Raw genomic sequence first — 23,277 nt, 5'->3', positions numbered from 1 at the left:
AGAAGAGGGGGAAGGTTTAGGTGGTAATGTGAGCGATGGGGAAGGGGCAGATGAAACTTTGCTTGCTTGCCCATCTGCTGCTCGCCTCCTGCTCTGTACCCCAAGAGCTGGGGACCCCTGCTCTAGGTTATTATTGGGGATGAGAAGTTGGAATCGGGGATTTGAATGTATAGACACCACGTACAAAGTCTACAAACCATCACTTGGCAAAGCTATTCTGCTGGAAGGTGATGAAAAAGAAGCAATTTTTATGAATAAGCACGTTCCCTCCTGCTCTGAAGACATTAGGGAGTCTGTCAAAGGATTCCTCAGAAGCTCTTTGTTTCCCCTTATTATTTTGCCTGTTAAGCGCTGCCAGCAAACTCCTTAGGGGACCAGTGAGCAGAAGCCTCTCTGGCTGCTTCGTTAGCTGTGAGGAAAGCCTGCACGCAGTGGCCTCCCGGAGTGGAAGTGTCCCCGGGGTGTCTGGGAGCTTCACTGCGTCCCCTGTGGGAGGCGTGAAGGTGGGCTTTCTTTACAGCCCACAGACTCAGCACGGGGAAAACAGCAAACCCAGTCCCCCCCCGAGACAGAGACTCATGAAAAATGTGTTCCCTTCATATGCAGGAATAATATGGGTAGAAAACTTTTTGATCTATATGTAGGAGTGACAAAAATCTGTCACAAGTTGAAGCAAAGAGAGCCTGCCTCCATTCAGCCCCGGGCGCCTTCCTCTGAGACAGTGGAGGGGTTGGTGGCTCGAGAGGACATCAGCACTCACACTCTAGGTTTATTCCTTCCCTCTCCATTTTTGTTTTCTGAGTCCACTGGAGCTCTTCCCAGGAAATCTTTCCATTCAAAATCCTGCTCAGAACCAAAGAAGCCAGGGGATGGACAAGGCAAGGTATGTACAATGGATCCTTGCGGAACAAAGGAAAAAAACCTCGACTAGGTTTTCCTGGTTCCGGAGTCCAGGAGACAAATAATTAAAAAAGTTTTAAAGGTGATAATAACACATGTTAGAAGCATCTTACGAGAAGGGACTTTAAATTTCAATTGTTGATAAAACTGAACCCTGGAATTGTTTTCCTTTGTTATCTTAACATCTTATTCTCACTCAGCCTAAAATCTTAGGCAAAATAGCCAAAAAGGAGAGTTTTCAAAAAACCTTTTTTAAAAAAAAAAAAAAAGAGCAAAAAGCCCCATGAAACGTGAGGTCCTGCAGCCTCAGTGTCTCAGTGTCTGTGGACTGAGTTTGGAGAGCTACACAATCATATCCAAGAGGGCAGTGATCTACTAGCAATACATTTTCAAGACAAAACCAACTCAACACCCGTATAGGATGGAATCACAGCCTCAGGATTCACAGGGCGTACAGAGTTTATGAACTGGTTGGAGAACAACCCCCTGTTTAACTAGTTAACACACTGATGAACGTCTCCATTTTCAGGAACAAGGAGGGACTCGAGCAAGACAGGAAAAAGTTGTTCCGGAAGCATTCTGTCCCCAGGATGCGGCTGATCACGTGGCTCTGCACCGCCACACAAGCTTCTCTTGGGCATCCTTACTCCACGCGGCCTTCTCTAGTTTGGGGCTGTCACTCAAACTGCCCCAATTATGGGTTTGTTAAAAATTTGGCACACTACCCACCCCACTCTTTCCTGATTCTCTTCATCTTCTAGATGACCTGCAAATGTGTGTCTGAGGTTAAAAAACAAAAACAAAAAACCAACCCTTAGAATCTTTCCAGAGCTAGGAGTGGCCAAGATCAAGGACATTGCAACAACATGAAAAGTGGGTTCCCTGGGCCGTGCGTGTGTGCGTGCGTGAGTGCAAGCATACCTGTGCTCTCACATAAGTTCTGCCCCGTCTGCAAATGACTCACCAGGCTGAGTCTGCTGCCTGCAAGAGATTTCCCCTTGATTCTTACCCCCAAACAATGGTAGGTTCGCTTCTAGCTGTTTGAGGTTCAGCCACTTTCAAAACACACACACATGCATACACTCCACAAGGCTGCTTAGTTCAAGACTGACCCTGAAAACATTACTGACATTTTCAGGTGGTGGACGTCCAGTAGCTTCCAGGAGCTTGTGGGGCTGTAATCCCAGACACCACAAGCTGTTCAAAGCATGTGCCAGGGAGCTATTCTTTCTCTCCTCTCCCCAGAAGCCCTGCACCCATACACACAACATGCCGCTGAGCGTGTCTCCACCACAGGCAGAAAAGAACGCCTCTTGGCATGTGAAGCAGGCATATGAAAGGGGTTCCCATGACAGCGATCACTGAATTGTGGGGCATAAGTCGAGAAGGCAAATTTGCAATTCCTCATGTCATCTCCTCTTGTCTCAAATGTGATTCTTTTAAAGGCAAGCTGCATATACACTCTTTTTCAAGCATTTTTTTCTCATAACACACTGTATAGTCTCGTTCTCGCAAACTATCCGAATGAGGATAAAATGATAATAAAAAAATTACAATAGATTAACTGCATCCCTTGAATCACATTATATTTTTGGTGCATTATAAAAGGAGAAAATTAAAAGCAACCAGCATAATAAATTCGGCCTAGAGGACTGTGTTAGTGACTGAAGGGTTAACACAGATTTGAGAAGTAGTTAAAAATAGTATCAGAGGATTATACATACAACAGTTTGAAATTCATATGCATTGCAATTTTTTTTTTCCCTTAAAAATGGCAAAATGTTTGGCAAATGTAAGCAAATGACTTGGACTGGGTTGGGTTTCCCCGGCTCTGAGCAAAGTCAGTCATAGCCAGGCGAGGCCCACTGCTTCCTGAGGTCATTCTGTGGGGCTGGTGGGGGAGGGGGGCGCCCCCCAATGGGAGGTGCTGTGGGGGAAGGGGAGGTGCTGGCCCCCCATGCCCGGCTCCCCCCCCGGGGCCCTCAGTCTTGAGAAATGGAAATGGAGCTGGTGAGAGGCGCCAACTACAGCCTGCAGCGCGGATCACCCCTGAGCATCGCTGAGAGAACTCTGGGGCCTTGAGCCACAGGGGTAGACTGGGTGAGTCGTCTGCACCGTGGCCCCTATTGCAAACGTCAGGGAGAGAAGCGGGTCTCCACTCCTCCGGCTCGGGTGCCCCTCCGCCCCCGTGTGGACGGGCACGGGGGCACAGGGGTGTCACTAGTGCTTATCCTGGCAATGTTGTCAACGTGGGTGCTTTTAGTAGATTTTTAGATATATTTTGTTTGTTTTGTGTGTGTATGTATATCCAGAAGGGTCCATCCTCCAAGCTGGCCACCAGTGTTCCCTGAATTTGGCAGTGCCTGTTGCTTGCAGCTGTTGGCATCCTGAACAGCCATGAGGTGCCTTCAAAAGCAGACTCTGAGCCCCCAGGAGGTCGCACGTCAACCACGTGATCCCACGCTCTCCTTATTCTGAATCCTGTCTGGCTCTGATTTTGAGAAAAGGACAGAGGTGCTGTGTATACGTGTGTGTGTGTCTGTGTGTATTGAATCTTTTTTTTTTTTTGAGAAACTTTTTTTCATTTTTTTTTTTCTTTAGGAAAAATGACCCTTGAAAGACTAATACAGAGTTCAACCCTCCTTCAGTCACTATAAAACAGACTCCATGTTCTCACACCACTCGTGATCTTCAAGGTTATAGATAAATTTTGTCCTATGTGTCTGGTTGGCGGGCACAGGGTCCCTCCCCAGATTGTCTAGGGTCAGAGTAGAGGCAAAGAACTCACTGGTGCTCAGCCCGCCCTCGTGGTTTTTGATGTATCGTTTATAGTTTTTCCTCAGGCACTGCCACGTGGTGGTGTAGAGGAGGAAGGCAAAGGACTTGAGCGCGATGGCGATGCTGACGTACAGGTATCTGTAGGCCACGTTGTCGTAGAGGGCGCAGGCGCCCTGCTCCCCACAGAACGTGCTCCAGAACAGGCAGGTGGAGTCGATGCCAGCCCCGAAGATGAGCGGCGGGGGGATGAAGCCTGTCGGGGGAAAGGACAGTTAATGTGCGGGCTCTGATGGCTGGTCCGCAGGAGAGAAGGACTCCCCATGTGTGTCTGTGTGTCTTCCTACAGGACTGCAGGGTTCGTGGGCCATATTCAGTGGTTCTACAGCACAGTGTGGGGAAGACCCCATCTGGAGGTTGAACTGCTTGGGTTCAAACCTCACCTCTGCCTCTTACTTCACAAACCTGTGCAAGTTATTTAACATTAAATCTTACTTCACACATCTGTGCCTTTGTTTCCCCATCTGCAAAATGGAGTCCTTCTCAGATCACTGTGAAGGCTGACTCATTGAATACATGGGAAGCATTTAGAACAGTGCCTGGCACAGAGTATGTATGTGATACATACACATGTATGGATGTGAGAGTTGGACTATAAAGAAAGCTGAGTGCTGAAGAATTGATGCTTTTGAACTGTGGTGTTGGAGAAGACTCTTGAGAGTCCCTTGGACAGCAAGGAGATCCAACCAGTCCATCCTAAAGGAAATCAGTCCTGAATATTCATTGGAAGGACTGATGCTGAAGCTGAAACTCCAATACTTTGGTCACCTGATGAGAAGAACTGACTCATTTGAAAAGACCCTGATGCTGGTAAAGATTGAAGGTGGGAGGAGAAGGGGACGACAGAGGATGAGATGGTTGGATGGCATCACGGACTCAATGGACATGAGTTTGAGTAAACTCTGGGAGCTGGCAATGAACAGGGAGGACTTGCATGCTGCAGTCCATGGGGTTGCAAAGAGTCGGACATGACCGAGAGACTGAACTGAACTGGCACAGAGTAAATGCAAAATAAATGACACAGGATGACAGATGATATCATTATCATCATCCACAGAGAGTCTGAGGAGAAAAAGAGTCTTCTCTGAAGGGAGACATTCTTGGTGTCGCTCAAAGAAGTGCACTGTTGTAGAGAAGATGGTTAAGAGGCATCATGTTCCATGTGCTGTATTTTTGCACGGGGCTTCTGGGGCTTTGTGTGCTCTAGAGGAGAGGGGGTTGGAATCAAAGGGGAACAGAAGGTGACGACGAGTATGCTGTACTTTGCTGCTGTTGTGTTAGCTGCTCAGTTGTGTCCGACTCTTTTGCAGTTCCACAGACTGTAGCCCTCCAGGCACCTCTGTCCATGGGATTTCCCAGGCAAGAATACTGAAGTGGGTTGCTATTTCCTTTTCCTGGGGATCTTCTTGACCTAGGGATCAAACTCGCCTTTCCTGCATTGGCAGGTGGATTCTTTACCACTGAGCCACCAGGCAAGTCCACACTATACCTTGTGTGTGGGTATATATACGTATGTGCACATACCTATACATATGAAGGCTGTGTTCTCATACATGTATATATGCAGACAGATATATAAGTATACATGTGTGTACAGTTTAAAATGGAAAACATCCACATACACACTGACAGTTTTCCTTCCCTTAGACGTTACCACTGGAGCAGAACACTTTTCTGAGCTGGGAACTGGTTTTAAAAACCTTCACAATAGATCACATTATATCATGAGGTATCCTATCCCAGACCAATGAAATCAGAATGTTGGGTGTGTGGCCTGGTCATTGGCATGGTTAAAATAAAACATTCCCAGGTGATTCTTGCCTCTTGGGGGGAAAATGTTTCATCTGTATTATGGGGAAGCAATGGATGGGGCATTAACACAAATTAATTGCTTTGGAAAAAATAGCATTCCCAAGGCCAGAATATGGTGCCAGTCAACTTCCCTAAGAAGCAGGAAGTGATCCCTGGGAGCAGGTGGTGAGAATTCCAAGATCCCTCTGCTGAGGTGTCCTGGTATCCTGAGTGTTCTTTCCAGCTCTTGACTGAGGTTCACTTTTGTATTAAGGAAGGTCTGTTGAGAATCTGGGGGCTTCCTCTGTGGCTCAGGGGTAAAGAATCCACCTGCCAATGCAGGAGATGCAAGTTTGATCCCTAGGTCAGGAAGATCCCCTGGAGATCACTACAGTATTCTTGCCTGGGAAATCCCACGGACAGAGGAGCATGGCCGGCTGCAGTCCGTGGGGGTCACAAAGAGTTGGACACAACTGAACACCTGAGCATGTGCTGAGAATCTGATGAGCATCACCCCTTCATCCAGAAAAATACACCTACCCACAAAACTGCATCCATATTTCAGGGAGTTCATGGACCCCTGAATTCCATTCATGAGTGCCAGAACAAGGAAGGCTATGTTATATTCATAGCAGAGCCTCTTTTGAGGGGCCCTCTGGGAGGCAGAGGCTTAATGAAAGAAATGGCACTTCCTTGGGTTTTTTACTAATTGAAGTCTAGTTTTCAAATTTTAAAAATCACTTTTATTGAAGTATAGCAGATTTACAATGTTGTGCTAGTTTCAGGTGTACAGCACAGTGATTCAATTATACATATATATCTACTCTTTTTCAGATTCTCTTCTATTATAGATTATCATAAGATACTGACATAAGATACCTACTGCTGCACAGTAGGTCCTTGTTGCTTATCTATTTTATATATCGTACTGTGTGTCTGTTAATCCCAAACTCCTAAGTTAGCCATCCCTTTCCCCCTTTGGTAACCATAAGTTTGTTTCCTGTGTCTGTGCGTCTGTTTCCTCGGTTTAATGACTGGTCAGCGATGGGGTCGGGGAAGGGCTGCGTGATCCTGTCAGCGCTGACAGGTTGCAAGGGTTTCCTCCTGGGCCCAGGTGCCTTGGCACTTATCCTTAGCACTCCCCAACTCTGTCACTTATTACCCCCTGAAAGAAACCCCCCTAAGAAAGAATTTTCATTGAAACAGCATTTAACCTCTCTGGCAGCTTGAGTTTAAAAATGCCAAATTCAAAATCCCACACAACCTGCTCCCTCTTTTGCAGCTCAGGCTGGTCTTGCCAAGTGGAAACTCGCATTCCCGGCATTCTCTGCCCAGAAGGCTGCTCAGGTGTTCGAGATCTTTGTCACCAACCACTGTGCCCTGTCTCAGTTCCTCAACAGACGACTTTTCTTCGTTTAACCGGAAAAGAGCCAACTGGAGGAGCTGCCACCTCAACCACTGACAGACGCTAGACACACTCCACGTTACTTAGATGAAGAAACAGTGACCTGGAGTCCTGTGGATGGTGGGTGGACTTGGGGATCCACAGCACAAATCTGACCTGTCCTGTGGTCCAACGGGAGAGGTGGATCCATTCACCTTTCTATCTGTCAGAGTTCTATTGGTTGTCATTTGCTCCCAATTCTCCTCCCTCCTTTTCTTCTTACCCACCCATCACCAGGCAATGGGAAGCCAAGACTATTACACCTCTCATTTAAGTTTTGCTGAGGGAAGGAACTGACGGTACTGGGGCTTCTTGTTCCAAATGCACAGGTGCCTTAAGAGTTGTATGCAATCCAAGTTGGGCAAATCAGGTCGAATTTTAAGCACATTGGAGGAAATTTTCAATATAATGGAGCCATTCACTAATAATTGCTTAAAAAAAAAATCCCTCCAAAGTGCCAAGAAGTCATAACTCCTTTTTGTACCTGTATCCAAGTGAGGATTTTTATATTATGGAATTGTCTTGAAGTAAGGCATATTTCTCTGTGCTAATGATGTCAATTTTATCCTTGTCAAGCTCTACTATCGGATGACAAGACCCCGGGAAATGTCAGAAATAGCCTTCAAACAGAAATGAGAAAGCTAAGTACATAGCAAGGGTTTTCATCTTATACTCAATATTTTGGAGGCTGTTTGTGGTCAAGATGAAAGACCTTCTAACTTGAGCTGAAATGCTGGGGTAAGTCACTTTTCTCTATGTGCCTGTTTCTTGATCTTTTGAATGGAACTACTTTGACCTTACCGGGTCAAGGTGAATACTAGAACAAGTGAGTGGAGTGTTATACAAGGGTCTGCTCCCATATGGCCAGAACTTTTGCTCCCTTATTCATCTTGTACAGGGCATTTGGGGGTGACAGTTTAGAATAAACTTTTGATTGTTTTATGAGTAGAACCTCATAAACTTTATGAGCTTCCTTTAAGATTCCCAGAAACAAACAAACAAAAACAACTCTTTTCTGCCAAGTTCATCTTTTCCTTTTTATTGACTTAAAATGCTTTTCCAAAGAGAAGCTCTAGCTCACAGGTCCTGCGTTCCAGGTGTGCAGAGAATTTTGAAACAAGGCCCTTGCTGGATCTCTTATTTACAGGCCTTTGCCATTGTTGAAATTCATCTGATTAGTGACAGAGGGAATCCCACTTGATTAATTTTCACAAATGGCCATTCACTGTTACGTGTTTATCATTCAGGGGGGCATAGAAAAACCCTGTAGCCCCTGAAAGATGCTAGTTCCCCAGATGGCAGTGGGAGACTTCTACAGAGTGATGACTGGGACAATAACTGCGTGTGTGCTCAGGTGCTCAGTCATGTCCAACTCTTTGCGACCCTATGGACTATTATAGTCCACCAGGCTCCGCTATCTATGGGATTTTCCCAGGCAAGGATATTGGAGTGGGTTGCCATTTCTATCTCCAGGGGATCTTCCCAACCCAGTGACAATAATTATTACCAACTGCCCCCTCACCCCTGCACTGCATGGGGTGTTCATACGCCACAATCCACCCCCCACAACCCCCTTTATTATACCTATAGAGAAACAGATGCTGAGAGATTATTTGTCCCCGGCTTGATATTTCAAAACCTCCAATCCAATCATTTCTTTCCTACAAATTTAAAGTTTGTTGATTTGAGGAGAAGATTTTAGAGCTCTTATCAGGGCTTTCCAGGGCTATAGAAAACATATTATTTATCCTTCCACTAAGCTCCTAGGAATAACTGGTTTGTAGAAGGCTGGTTTTGAAGCTTTCAACAGGGGTTCTGATCTTTGCAAAGTTGATATGGTATTTGGGAAAGCCCTTCTTGGAGTGGGTGCTCAACAAATCTGGTTCCTTTCCTGTTTTTTTGGCTTTTAACTTGGATCAATGAAAATTCATCTCCTTTTAAATTCTCATCTCCAGAGAAAGATTTGCAGAACACCCTCCAAGCCAAGATTCAGTGACTAACCCCAACTGGCAGGAATCCTTCACTTCATAAGAATAAGACATCTTTGGAGGATAATCAGATGTTTCCAGAAGGGAGGTCACACAGGTAAGGTGTATGTTAGTACTTACTTCTGTTACAGCCTCAGTTACCTAAGCAAGGAGAAGGCAGCTGATGATAATGATGAAGAATTTCTTAGAAACCGTGTGTTTTAAAGGAATGCTCTTTTCCTCGGTGCCTGCAGGAGCAGTCCTCTCCCCTTTGTTCTCTTTTCTTCCTGTGTTTCCTTGGGGGGAACTCGCAGATTCAGTAGGCATTAACCAAGGTCCCACCACTGGGACACTAGGAACCCACCATATGTTGGGGAGGGTATCCGGAAGCTTAGAGCTGTTACTCGTTATTACAGAGAATATTAAAAGGATTAAATCTTACTTCCCATTATACTCAGGCTCAAATTGCAGCTATATTTCAATGCAAAAATTGCGGTATTGCTTAAGGAAATTGTCTCTGTTTTCCTGAAATCTATTAACAGAGATTAAACCTCCAGGTCTTGAATTTTGGCTACTTAATTCACTCCGTGGGTTGAAAATGCCAGGCTTAGTTATACTCTTTGGTCTAAACTTAAAATGTGAGTGGAAAAGCTTTTGTAAGAAAAATAAATTCACATTCCTTTATGAAACAAAATGGAAGCTACAAATTACTCCAGCATTTACATTTCAAAAGATATCCATTCCTCTCCCAGCTTACCTGCCAAGACTTGAATTCACCATGGAACCTCTTTTCAACCTGGAGGAATTACTGTTATGTCCAGCACTAACTAGAAACGGATGTTGAAAAGAATGTTCTCCTTGAGGGATTAATGAGTTTCTCTGTTTCAGTGATGCCAAGAAAGAGACTCTATTGATACTGTCCAGCATCATCCACAGATACCTGACATTCACTTTTCTTAAATCCGAGAAGTTGAGAGGAGCTGCTCTATTCTCATTTCATTCCTGGCTGCCTTGTTAAACTCACTGAGGCTCAAGAAAGGTCTTACTTGCCAAAGGTCTCATGCTCAGTATGGCAGAGCTGGATTCAAACCTGTTGTGCCTGACTGTAGCAGGGTCCATGGCAAATATGGGGTGTCACCTTAGCACTGGTCAGGACATAGATAGATCCTGGGTGGTACAGGTCCTTTAGAAAGTTAGATGTATCATTGGTGCTTAGAAAGAAATCGAGTACTTTCACATCAGTAAGCAAAGGAGGTCACTGGCATCAACAAATGCAGCTACCAGTGATGGTGAGCCTTGAGGGACTCAGGAAGGAGAGAATACCTGCCATCCCATCTAGCAGCCATGGACTGCAGCCACTCCCAACGGTGAGCCCTGAGGGACTCAGGAAGGAAAGAATACCTGCCATCTAGCAGCCTTGGCCTGCAGCCACTCCCAATGGTGAGCCCTGAGGGGACTCAGGATGTGAAAATATAGGATACTGGCCCAGATACCTGAGGTACATATCAAAGGAATGCTTTCAGTGAGCCCAGACTCTTGTATCCTCCCATACAGAGAAAAAGCACTAAATTCCTTAACTTGGGATATCTGGTTTTCTTTAACCTGGCTCCTTCCCTCACTTCCATGGAGCAGTTCTCTGAGTTACTTGAGATGCTGTCTCCTGGGCTTGAAGTCCTAAAAATTCCCACTGAATAAAGCATAACTCTCAATTTTTAGATTGTGAATATTCTTTTAAGCCCACAGGTCCTTTAGGAAGTTAGATACATTGTTGGTGCTTAGCAAAAGTTTGCTGAATGAATAAATAAATGCAGAGGTGAGTAGGAGGAGTCTCCCCTCACATTCCAGACATTGTATCCTGCACCCTACTATCCCACAGCCACTCCTCTGAAGTTTCTGGCAGGCTGGGCTTACTTCTTCCAAAACACTCATTCAACATGTTCATTTTCCCATGTGCCTGTAGAAATTCAAGACTTCACAATGGGAGCTCAACAAATGTTGGATGAACCACACAAGGAGCTTCTAAGACACACGTCTCCTATATTAGTTCACCAATAACCCAAGACCCAAGGACAATCTGCTCAGGAATGACCCCTGCATACAGAAGTGCACCCTGAGGCTGACGTTCCCAATGATCTTTGCCAAGCTTGTTGTTCTGGAAAACCAAGAGCAGGCATTTGTGGAGGAGAGTTCGTGGTAGTGAATTCAGTTGGATTTGGTGTAACATCTGTGGCATGCAACAGACTCCCCAGGAACAAGATCAGACCCTTGAGTGGATGTTATGCCCACACCCAGAGAGAAAAACAGTGATCGGGACATTTGTATAAGGATGAAAAAGGATGGATTTGATGACATCAGGTGTTCTGCTTTGAGTAAGTCATTCGTTTACTCTGAATTTCCTGACCCTTTATCCAACTCTGTCCTCTTCCACTCAAATTCCACCACTGTCCTGGGTGATTTGAACTTCTCCATGGACATGAGCTCTCACTCAGGCCTTTCAACAACTCATTCTCAATGTCAAGGATGTTCCTTTCCTCTCTGGGTTTTGTCATTTCTCAAAACTGCTCCACCACCTCAAAGTCAGACAACAAAGCTCTGACTGCAGATTGCAACTCTTTTTTCATGAATTACTACATCCAGCTCCTATGTGCCCTTTCTCTCTCTGTTCTTTCTCCCCTCTCCTAGCTTACCTCATCTTTGTCCAGCTCAGGCACCATGGTCAGTTGCATTAGCCCTACTGTGACCACTACTCTTAATCTCTTTGCTCCATATTCCTCCTCACCCACCATTGATATCACCAACCACGTTACTGCTTCTACTCCAGGGCTCCCATGGGCTATGTAGGAAGCTCTTGGTGCCAAGGCCTCTGCCCTTTCTGACAATTCCTTTCTATCAGCATTTAAAACAAGGGAAGATAACCTGCATTCACTTCTGGGTCTTTCCCTCTTTCTTTACAGTCCTCACGGCCAAGTATCTGCAAAGAGCAGTCTCCCCATGCTGCCCCCACTGCCTCAAGCTCTGACCCACCAATGGTGGTGCATCGAAGACCTGCAGAGTCCAGTATGATGGTCACTGGTCACATGCAGCTACGTAAATGAAAATCAACAAAAATAAGGAGAAGCCAGTTTACAGAAACCACATTTCAAGTGCTCCACAGCCCCACGTGGCATAGACATGGAGCACTTCCACCACCGCAGAAAGGTCTAGTGGATGGTGTTGGTCTATGCCACTCCCAAAAGCTTGCTCCTCATTCTGGTCCTCCTGCTTTAATAAATAACATCTCCCATGTATCACATGATCCAAACCTTTCATAAGGCGCTGTCACTGTGGATTCCTCCCTCTTAGATGCTTCAGTCTGTACACTTCCATTCAGGGACTAGGCCTTGACACTTCTTCCTCTATCCACATCTCCCCATCTTGGTGGCCAGCATCCTCAGCATGCTTCTCCGTCAGCTCCCCTGTACACTAGTGGCTTAATATTCAGTTCCCACATTCTCTATGTGGTGGACAGTAGGCCTTTCTAAAAATGCACAATGGATCTTACCCCCATGTTAAAGTCCATCAACAATTTCATTTGCCTTGGGGATAAAGGTCAACCTTGTCAACAGCGCAGCAATTCTTTCTGATCGTGTCCTTGACAGCCATCCTCTCCAGCCACAAGGGCTTCCTGCAGCCCCCAAACAGGCTTCAGCCTTTGTTCACTTCCAGGCTTTTGCTCCTTTAAGTCCCTCGGTCTAAAGCACTCTCTCCTTTTTGCTAGCAAGGTAACTCTTCTGCATTCTTCATGCTTCAGGTTAATATCACATCCTTTCACCCACTCTCCCATCCCCAACCCCAGGTTGGGTGGCTCTCCCACACATCCACCCTACACCTCTCTACTGACTGCATCTCCAGTTTCATCACACTGAACTGTGATGTCCTTACTTACCATCACCCATTACCCAACGGGGCCAAGCACAAACCTTGACAATGTCTTGAAATCTGATTTCTCGGTTGGCCCTTCATTAACTGTAATGGTGGTTAATCTCATTGGGTGTTGCAGGAAATGGAATCGGGCCCAGTGCAAAGACTTCCCTGATAAGCCACTTTTAATTAAAAGACAAAACTGTGGCATATCCTTCTAGAGCTGTTTTCTAAACTCTGATGTGTGACCCAGTTGGACAATACAATCAATATAGTTGGTCATGACCCACTATTTTAAAAGAATGAAATAGAATAGAAAATATCAGAGCACATTACACATATTAAGGGTGAATATTTTTCATGAAATCTTTGCTTCAGTTGTATTTATGCATATGAATGCACTGGGCCACAATATAAAGTTTATCTCTTGCTGTAGATTATAATCACAGAAGTTGCAAAATACTCGTTTAGATAATGTTTGAGCTTTAGAGCAACATATAGTGATCTTAATGGTGTCACATTACACATGCTGTATAATTTTCCATTTCTGTCTTCAAGTGTCTTATAATTTTCATTATTTTCATTTTGAAAACAACTTGCAAATTTTTCTTACATTTTGTGTTATCAAAATTATTCTGAAGGTTATTTTTTAGTCACTATATTGAGTCCTCAGCATGTGTTTAGAGGTACAAAAGACCTCTGTAGTAATGCCATTAATGGAGGGCTTTTTGTTTCTCTGTTCAGCTCCTAAAGGAATTCCCTAAGAGCAATGCTGGGCTCACTTGCCTGGGTATGGTTCACGAAGCTCTGAACACATTAGATACTCAATAAATGTCAGTTTGTTGAGTGAATGTGTATGTAGAATGGAAGTAGTGAAAGTGAAAGTCACTCAGTTGTGTCCGACTCTTTGTGGACCCATGGACTGTACAGTCCATGGACTTCTCCAGGCCAGAATACTGGAGTGGGTAGCCGTTTCCTTCTCTGGGCATCTTCCCAACCCAGGGATCAAACCCAGGCTTCCCCACTGCAGGTGGATTCTCCCCCAGCTGAGCCACCAAGGAAGCCTGCATGTGGGATGGTTTCACCATTTTCAGAAATAAGGGTCTCCAACCTGCTACCTGATATTACACATTCATCTGTCCATCCACCTAACCAGGGTGGAATGGGGGGCATCACCACTCATGCATTTTCTCTCCTCCCAATGATGAGAGAAAAAAAACCCACCATAATTAGTACCTGTGTAGTTGGCTCTAAAGGCCACTACGAGTTCTTGGAAGGCCTAAAATGTTTTAGTTTGAATTACAGTTGAACTTGTTTGCACTGGGTATTACTATACCTGGTTACTATTTCTGGTTCTCTTTTCCATGAACCAGAAATAAGACAAAGATGCTATTTAAGATTCTCCATTTACGCATAAATATGAAATTTAGAAAGATGGTAACGATAACCCTGTATGCGAGACAGCAAAAGAGACACAGATGTATAGAACAGTCTTTTGGACTCTGTGGGAGAGGGAGAGGGTGGGATGATTTGGGAGAATGGCATTGAAACATGTATAATATCATATAAGAAACAAATCGCCAGTCCAGGTTCGATGCAGGATACAGGAAGCTTGGGCTGGTGCACTGGGATGACCCAGAGGGATGGTATGGGGAGGGAGGTGGGAGGGGAGTTCAGGACTGGGAACACGTGTACACCCGTGGCAGATTCATGTTGATATATGGCAAATCCAATACAATATTGTAAAGTAATCAGCCTCTAATTAAAATAAATAAATTTAAATTAAAAAAAAAAGATTCTCCATTTATCCCAACAATGTGGACTGACAGTGATTGAGAAGATTCCCAGGTCTTGTCGTGGACATGGCAAAAGAGGTCACAACCTTAACTGGAAGTGATTTGCTACAGGCAGAGCTGGGGCAGATGTCAAGTGTTTTCCATTCCCCAGGGAGGACCTCATCTTATTCATGGATTTAAGGGTGAATGTTTTTCTTTCACATAGCAATTATATAGAATATAATCTCATTATGAAAGTAATAAACATATATATTTTTTCATTCACATTTTAAAAATGAATTTATAAAATATCATTTATAGCCTCACTATTCAATTATAATAGCTGATACCATTTTCTTATCTAGCTTTCCAGTATTTTCCCCTATATAGATATCCCTGATAGCTCAGTTGGTAAAGAATCTGCCTGCAATTCAGGAATCTGGGTTTGTTTCCTGGGTCTTGAAGATCCCCTGGAGAAGGTAAAGGCTACCCACTCCAGTATTCCAGCCTGGAGAATTCCATGGACTGTATAGTCTGGGGGATCGCAAAGAGTTGGACACAACTGAGGGACTTTCATGTATACTTTAAAAACATTTGCATATACAATATAGACCTCCTTTTTCTCTCCACTCACCATGTACCCTTTCCAAGTTTATCAATATTTTTCTTTCCAGTTTAAAGGGGTACATAAATCCTACTGAAATTAGAACCCATAATGGATTTAACTAATTCCCTGCTGATGGATGTTTGAATTGTTGCCAATTTTTCACTTTTATGAATATTTTTATAAACATTTCTATAGTTAGTCTTTGTGCTCATTCAGGTTATATACTATTTGGAATGAGAACTTTTTACTCTGAAGGTATAGGCCATGGTTATCTTCCTTTCCATTTTTATTTATCACTTGATGTCCACTAAAGAAGACCACAGCCTTATCCTTTCAAGAAAAAAAATGTCATCCTATCTTGATCTTGGCCTTGACAAAGGGAGTTCATAAAGCAGCAGTGTGGTCCACAGGGAGAAGGTTTATCTGATTGGCTTTTCCAGCTTCTCCTCAGCTGGTCCCAGCACTCCAGGAGGACCATGGGCTATTCCCATCTTAGAATTAATTTCTTCTGTCCATACCAAACTATGCAATTTGGCTTTATAGCATGAAGGTCATATTTGCCTTGTCCTAGAAACCCAAGGTAGAGAAGGCGATGGCACCCCACTCCAGTACTCTTGCCTGGAAAATCCCATGGATGGAGGAGCCTGGTGGGCTGCAGTCCATGGGGTTGCTAGAGTCAGACACGACAGAGCGACTTCACTTACACTTTTCACTTTCATGCATTGGAGGAGGAAATGGCACCCCACTCCAGTGTTCTTGCCTGGAGAATCCCAGGGATGGGGGAGCCTGGTGGGCTGCCATCTATGGGGTTGCACAGAGTCGGACATGACTGAAGTGACGTAGCAGCAGCAGCAGTAGCAGCAGAAACCCAAGGTAAATAAACTAAATCAGTTTGGAAAAATTTAAAGGATGCGAAGTTTCCATTTGGGAAGCATTATGAGAATACTTCTCTCCCCCAGCTGGCAGCCCCATAAATGAAGCATTTCACAAGCTGCTCATGGGTTGCTTAATGAGGGTGCCCAATGACACCATCAAATTCCTTTCTTTTTGGTTCCTCACTTTTCCTCCTTGTGCCAATGAAAATTCAGGGTGGCATGAAAACACAGTTAATATCAACAAAAACTCTGTGATATCCAGGGAGTGTGTGAGTGTAGGTCTAAACCCTGAACAACATTTAACAGACCGTTCTCTTATTATCAAAATTAAACTTCATAACAAAGACAGCTCAAGGGATGATTCCAGTGATATGTACTCACCTGGTCCTGACTGCACTGATATATGCACTCACCTGGTTATAAGCGTCCGATTCACTACTGAGGGAAGAAAGAAAGAATACGTACCCAGCAAACGGAGGAGGAGAAAAAGAACTCCCAGGGCGTAGGATTTGAGTTCAGGGCTGACTGTCCTACATGCGAAGAGATGAAGAGGAAAAAAGAGAAGATTCTTATCGCTTCACTTTAATTAACAGACCCCAGAGTCATTCGCTGCTGTCCATCAGAGCCCTTCCTTAGAAAATTATTAATGGTTTTGTTCTTTTGCTTTTTTCACCTTCCCTGCCAAAAGTCTGAAAAATCACTGCAACTGCAGGGACAAGATAAGTTTAGGAATTTAGCAGTATTTTTTATTAACTAAAACTAGTCATTTGAAGGATGGAATGCAAATTTGTTCCGAAAGTCTTCATTTAAAGGCATTTTTCGTTTGCCGGCACGGGGTAACATCTTAAGTTGGTGGGTACATGTATCAGGGGAAATATCAATGCGGAAGACAGTTCCCCTTATGCTACTCAGATAGGCCAGAACCATAAACACCTCTGTCCTTCTGCATCGTTTTGCGAAATCAACCAGATTAGCATGGGTTGGTTCCCTAGATGGACCACTTGTGAAACAGTCCATTCATCTATATCCAGCTTTGGTACCTTTTAAACTGGAAAGGTACCTTTATTTGGCCTTCCCAGGTGGCTCAGTGGGAAAGAATCTGCCTGCAGGAGACGTGAGTTCGGTCTCTGGGTCAGGAAGACCCCCTGGAGGAGGAAATGGCGACCTGTCCCAGTATTTTTGCCAGGAGAATCCCATGGACAGAGGAGCCTGGTGGGCCACAGTCCATGGGGTCACAAAGAGTCAGGCACGACTGAGCGACTAACACACACACAGCTTTATATGGTCACATGCCTTTGTTTTGAACTGACTCAGTGCCCCTGGCTTTGGTTTACCCACAGCAGTCCCTGAGCACGATCTTTTCATACATTTTCTAGAACATTCTCACACTGTCTGGGATAAGAGTGACAGGAGGGGGGGTTGGAAATGATGACTGATTGCAAGTAGAGAGGCCCTCACAGCTAGTCCCAGATCTCCTCTGTCAGGCCTCTTACTCTTGCAACTAGTACTGACTCAATGCTCGTCTTTCTCCTTGAGGCCAAGGACTATTTGTGTCTCATTCATCATCAGTGTGGTGTGTGACATACAGCAGATGCTGGGTAATAAAACACAAACAAACAAACCAAAAAACAAGAGGCCGGGGACTTCCCTAGTGGTTCAGTGGTAAGAATCTGCCTTCCAATGCAGAAGTCGCAGGATCGACCCCTGGTCGGGAAACTAAGATCCCACGTGCCATGGAGCGACTGAGCCTGTGCACTCCGGAGCCCGAGCCCCGCAACTAGAGTCTGTATGCCACAATGAAAGGTCCCTGATGACACAATTAAGACCTGATGCAGCCAAATAAATACTGAAAACAAAGAGCCCAGTGCTGGCCCCTACGTGACTTATTAAATAGCCGGTATCCTCACGCCTGTGGATGTCCTGAGCGCTGCTAACGTTGGCAAGTATGCTTCTGTCTGGAGTAAGAGTGGAAGTGGGCCCACTGCTCTGGGATGGGACAAGGGCTGGTGCCCATAATCTGGGCTGTGGCTCAGACCGTCTGTGCCCTTGTGTCTGCCTAGAACATCTGTGATGGCACGTACCTCCAGCTGGCCCCAGCAGCGTGGAGCTATGAGGTGCACAGGGCCCCACCTAGGTCATTTAGGCCATCTGTTGCTGGTCCACTGAAAGGGAATCACATATTTCCTGAAAATCTCCAAGAGCTGTTTATCAAGCTGAGATTTGGACACGATTCAGGTTTCGGCTGACTCTCTGTGTTTGGTCTGCAGCCACAACTACTGAGCTGGGTTTTTGCAGCAGAGTCAAGGGCAGAGAAAAAAGGGGACCAGTCATTGCTAAAGGCTGTAAGGGTCATTTTTCTTGCTTTTTGGTGCCTTTTGTGTGTCAACTGGTACAATACAACTTCATGGGAATTCCTAGCAACAAAAATAATGCAGCCACCCCAAACCCATGCCTGAGATCTGATGGGTTTTGTTCAGTGCATATTATATATAATCATCCTCCATATATAAGTTAAATTCAACAGTTCATTTCATAAACACTTCTCATATTCTTAAGAATTTTCATTATTCCACTGAGCTGTGGGACTATAATTTAACTCACTATTCCAATTCAGATTTTTCTGCTATTATAGTTAACACTGTAATAAAAATCTGTGTGCATTCAGCTTTTCTTCTCGTAGAGTATTTTCTTAAGATAAGTGGCAAGGGGTAGGGTTACGTCATTAAAAAAAAAAACAAACTGAACGTTTTTATGGCTCTTGAACTCATATTTGCCACCTTGCTTTTATGAAAGGATCAGTATGTTTCTCAATGGCAGCAGAAAGGTGTGACTTTACCTGTTTTGTTAGAGCCTTGCTTACAGAACTGGGTGTGAATTTTAAAAAATTATTTTTTCAAATTTAACAAGTATAAAATGGCAATTTGCTATTGTACCATTATTGCTTCTGCACATTGAAAAAGCTTTGCTAAAAACTTTAAAACATAAGTACTTTGTATAAATCCTTTTCCTTATGAATTCTAACCAAGATCAGGAAATGTAGTAGACACAGAGAGGCTGGATAAAGCAGCTGCAAATATTACATACCAGGGCTTCCCTGGTGGCTCAGTGGTAAAGAATCTGCCTGCCAATGCAGGAGATATGGGTTCAGTCCCTTGGTCAGGAAGATCTCCCAGAGAAGGAAATGGCAACCTACTCTGGGATTCCTGCCTGGGAAATCCCATGGACAGAGGAGCCTGATGTGCTACAGTCCATGGGGTCACAAAAGAGTTGAACACTTAGCGACTTAAACAACAATAAAATGTATATTTGTACAGGCTGCATCCAAGCATTTCATTCCTACTTTTATCTCCAGCCCTTGGGATTGAATTGGTTTGTTTAGATAACTACATCCTGGTAAGATGGGTCTATCTGTGCTTGGTACCACTTCCTCTGTAAAAGATGGTCACCAGACATGAAGCCTGCCTCTTCTGGATTCCTCACACAAATCTAGATAACTTTGCAACAGTGTAAGTTACTCAGAAAATTACTCAATAATTCACCTTTGAGACACCTCACCTACCCCCCACGATAGTTTCCGAGAAACGGGGAAACACAGAATTATGGCTGACTCTCTCCAATTATCCATCTGTACAAAAGCAGTCACTGCTTGCTTCCACGAGCCACTCAGCACTGCATCACACCTTGTCAATGACCTGTTATATCTTTACAGAGTTTGCACACACATGGTCTCAGCAGGACCCAGCCCACTGCAGGAGGCAGGCAGGACCATTGACATTGCCTCCAGTTCCAGATTCAGAAACAACACTGAACCCAAGGTCATACTACGAATCAGTGCCCTGAGACAGGAGCCAGGCACAGGGACTCGGCTATTCCCATGCCATTTTCATTTCATTCCAACGGTGTTGCTCTTTGCAAATATCAATGAAAGACTTCAGTACCTTTCAAAATTACCTGCAGAGTCTGTTCCTGGTAGGACATGAAAGTGCAGTGTTTTCTCTTGGGCTGTGCTTTCTACTTTTGGCGTGAAAGTTCAAAGTGTTAGTTGCTCAGTCACGTCTGACTCTTTGCAACCCCATAGACTGTAGCCCACCAGGCTCCTCTGTCCATGGGGATTCTCCAGGCAAGAATACTAGAGTGGGTTGCCATTCCCTTCTACAGGGGCTCTTCCCAACCCAGGGATTTAATCCAGGTCTCTTGGATTGCAGGCAGATTCTTTACTGTCCGAGCCACTGGGGAAGGCTTACTTCTGCTGTGAGGTTTCCATCAAACATAACTGATTCCTACCAGCCTACGGAAGCTGGCTTGCAAGACTCAAGCAGTCCCCAGAGCTCTGATTTCTGGGAGAACTGCAGACACGCAGCAGGGAGGGAGGCGGGGCAGGGTGGCTGGCTCTCCGGTCCCTGGGGCTATGCTTACCTGATGAGGATGATGACCGAAGGCGTCTGAGCCATGGCCCCGATCATGCTACAGACACACATCACACACAGGAAGGTGAGGAAGGCCTCTTGACACCCGGGACTGGGGCATTTTCCAGGAATCACGGTTGCGTTCTCAGGTGGGATGGTCATGAGGCATGCACAGCCAGTGAGATTCTGGAAGGGAAGCAGTCAGCCCTGTTAACTGGGGCTATCTCCCCTCTCCAGATCTAAAGCCATCCATCAGCTGGGTCTGTCACAGCCTGATTATGCATTCTGGAGCATTTCAATAATTAGGCCTGAATCAACGAATTAGCTTTTTTTGAAGGAGGCTGCAAAACACATGCAAAATAAAGGAATATTTATGGGGAGGAGAGCTGATTTCCCCGTCTCCTGTGTATTTCATTTCTATGCCCCAGAATTCCTCGATAAGCCCACACCGTAGACAAATGCGTTGCCCAACCCCCATATGATTAGAGAGGAAATCGTGCTTCCACAATGTGATAAAACACTGGCAAATTAACAATGTAATCACTTGCCAATTTGTCCTCTCTTTTGTGCAGTTATAATTACACTGAAGTGTATTGAAAGAAGTAAATCAGGTAACCTGCATATGGTTGCTGGTTCATTGCCCACCATGGCACCTGGAACAAAGCGTGTGCGCTGCCATGCGTGAAGTTGCTAGGCTTGTGGGGCCGTGAGAGGGGGCTGACTAATGGGAGACTTCTCGAGTGGCTGAGAGAGCAAAGAGGGTGCAGAGATGACAGGGAGCTTAGAGCGGATGGTGGGGAGTGAGCTGGAGACCAGCGAGATACATTGATTAATATATGATCAGAGAGGAGAAAGCCAAGCAGCTGCATTCCATTTGATCTTCGGGTGGATTCTTGCCCAGCTGCCCCGGCTCCCCAGCATGGTCCTGGCTCATGCTCCAGAGGAGTTTCTGATGGCAAAGGGAGGAACAAGGGCGCAGGGAAAGGCAGCGCTAGCCAACAGCCAAGCCAATTAAGGTTTGATAATAATAGTGCAGAGGTCTTTAATGAATACAAAATGAAAACAATCATAAATGATTCATTGCTTTTCTTTCCAGGGCTGCTTGGCTCTCAGAGCACATGCTGGGGTAAATCCTCCTGAGGGTCAAACAAATCCTCTTTGGTTTTTACGTGCCCCCTCCTCAGCCCGTCTCTCATCCTTGCACTTCTCCTCCTCCCTCTCCCTTTCTTTCCCCGCCAGATGTAACAGACTGGGGCTCCATCCTGTATGACTGTGCCCCACAAGAAGCTTTTACCCGTAGGAAGTAGGGGGAGACACAGGGTGGGCTGGACCCCTCTTCCTAAGCCATTTTCTGACAACAGGTGCTTTTGTATAAATGGCCCCATTACAGCACCCAGAGGCATCTCCCGTCGTGAAAGGTGCTGAGGCTCAGCCCCTCTGTGTCTTTGCATACATCTCTGTCCAGAGAAATCACAGATCTTCAAAACCCAGCACTGACATTTCATTTGGCTGCAAGGCCTCCTCAGTTGCCCCAATCTGAGCTGGCACTTCCCTCCACGGGGACACACTCCTCACCCCATGGCAGAGACCATTGCTATCCTTCTGGAGGAGACCTTAAGCTCCTGGGATAAGAACGTGTCATTTCTGTGATTTATCGAGCACCGTCTTATAGCACAGTGCTGAGACGCAGTAGAGGAAACTCAACAGGTGGTTTTAGGATGCGAATGGGAACAGATCTTCCTCTACTTTTATCAGGAAACAGGGCTTCTCCCTGAAAGAGCTGATTCATTGGAAGAATCCCTGATGCTGGGAAAGATTGAGGGCAGGAGGAAAAGGGGCAACAGAGGATGAGATGGTTGGATGGCATCATTGACTCAATGGACATGAGTTTGAGCAAACTCCGGGAGATAGAGAAGGACAGGGAAGCTTGGTACGCTACAGTCCATGGGGTTGCAAAGAGTCAGACACGATTCACTGACTGAATAACAAACAAGGGCTTCTCCTCAACTCAAATTGAAAATGCCACTTCCCTCTCTTCTGAGGAGAGGAAACTGATCCTTCCTCTCCCCACACCCTGAACGCTGAAGCTAAACTTTTCCAGCTGTTCATGCTCACTACCTCCACGCTCTTGACTCACTCCAGCCAGCTTAGATTCCTACATGCAGCGATCAGATCAGCTAAGCTCACCAGTGACCTCCACAGACGACCCCTCCATCCACTTTTCTCCCCCTGGAGCCCCTTGAGTGCATGCCTGTGACCCACTGCCTTCATGGCTTCCACGGCTCACCCTCTGGTTTCCTTCTTCCCTTTTGCATTTTCCTTGCTGGCACCTGCCCCCTCTCCTACTTGAAAATGCCAGAGCTCCTTGGGGCTCTGGTCCAGATTCTCTTCCCTTCTCGCCCTGCACTTTTCCCTAGATTGTGTTACATCCATGTGCTTTCTGATGGAGCTCCCCAGGTGGCGCTAGTGATAAAGAACCTGTCTGCCAATGCAGGAGATGTTAAGAGACACGGGTTCAATCCCTGGGCCAGGAAGATCCCCTGGAAGAGGGCATGACAACCCACTCCAGTGTTATTGCCTGGAGAATCCCATGGACAGAGGAGCCTGGCAGGCTACAGGCCATGGGGTCACGTGGAGTCAGACACGACTGAGCAACTGAGCATGCATGCAGATGGTTTCTGATGACTCTACTAAAATTTCATCTCTAACTCACACCCGTCCCAGACCCACCCGGGATACCCCTTCCTAAGCCTCTGAACATGCTGAGACATCAAAAC

General features: G+C 45.4%; 1 protein-coding gene across 4 annotated transcripts in view; it reads right to left on the bottom strand.

Annotated features, from left to right (window-relative positions):
• The window catches only part of SLCO3A1 (solute carrier organic anion transporter family member 3A1), a 372,385-nt gene that overhangs the window by 6,513 nt on the left and 342,595 nt on the right, over window positions 1-23,277 (bottom strand). For 3 of the 4 annotated variants that reach the window (XM_044932855.2, XM_044932856.2, XM_044932857.2), the window contains exons 8-10: window positions 20,511-20,686; window positions 16,560-16,624; window positions 2,470-3,931 (exon numbers count right to left, since the gene is read on the bottom strand). In XM_044932855.2, the coding sequence (XP_044788790.1) occupies window positions 3,552-3,931; window positions 16,560-16,624; window positions 20,511-20,686 (621 nt within the window). In that variant the 3' untranslated portion in view covers window positions 2,470-3,551. Of the gene's footprint in view, window positions 1-2,469; window positions 3,932-16,559; window positions 16,625-20,510; window positions 20,687-23,277 lie in introns of those variants that run through there. The other variant, XM_025271275.3, reaches the window with a different exon arrangement.

Source organism: Bubalus bubalis, chromosome 20 (genome assembly GCF_019923935.1).
Source record: "Bubalus bubalis isolate 160015118507 breed Murrah chromosome 20, NDDB_SH_1, whole genome shotgun sequence".
NCBI classification, from domain to species: Eukaryota; Metazoa; Chordata; class Mammalia; order Artiodactyla; family Bovidae; genus Bubalus; species Bubalus bubalis.
Note: the sequence above shows the minus strand (reverse complement) of the source record. Positions and strands in the feature narration are given on the sequence as shown.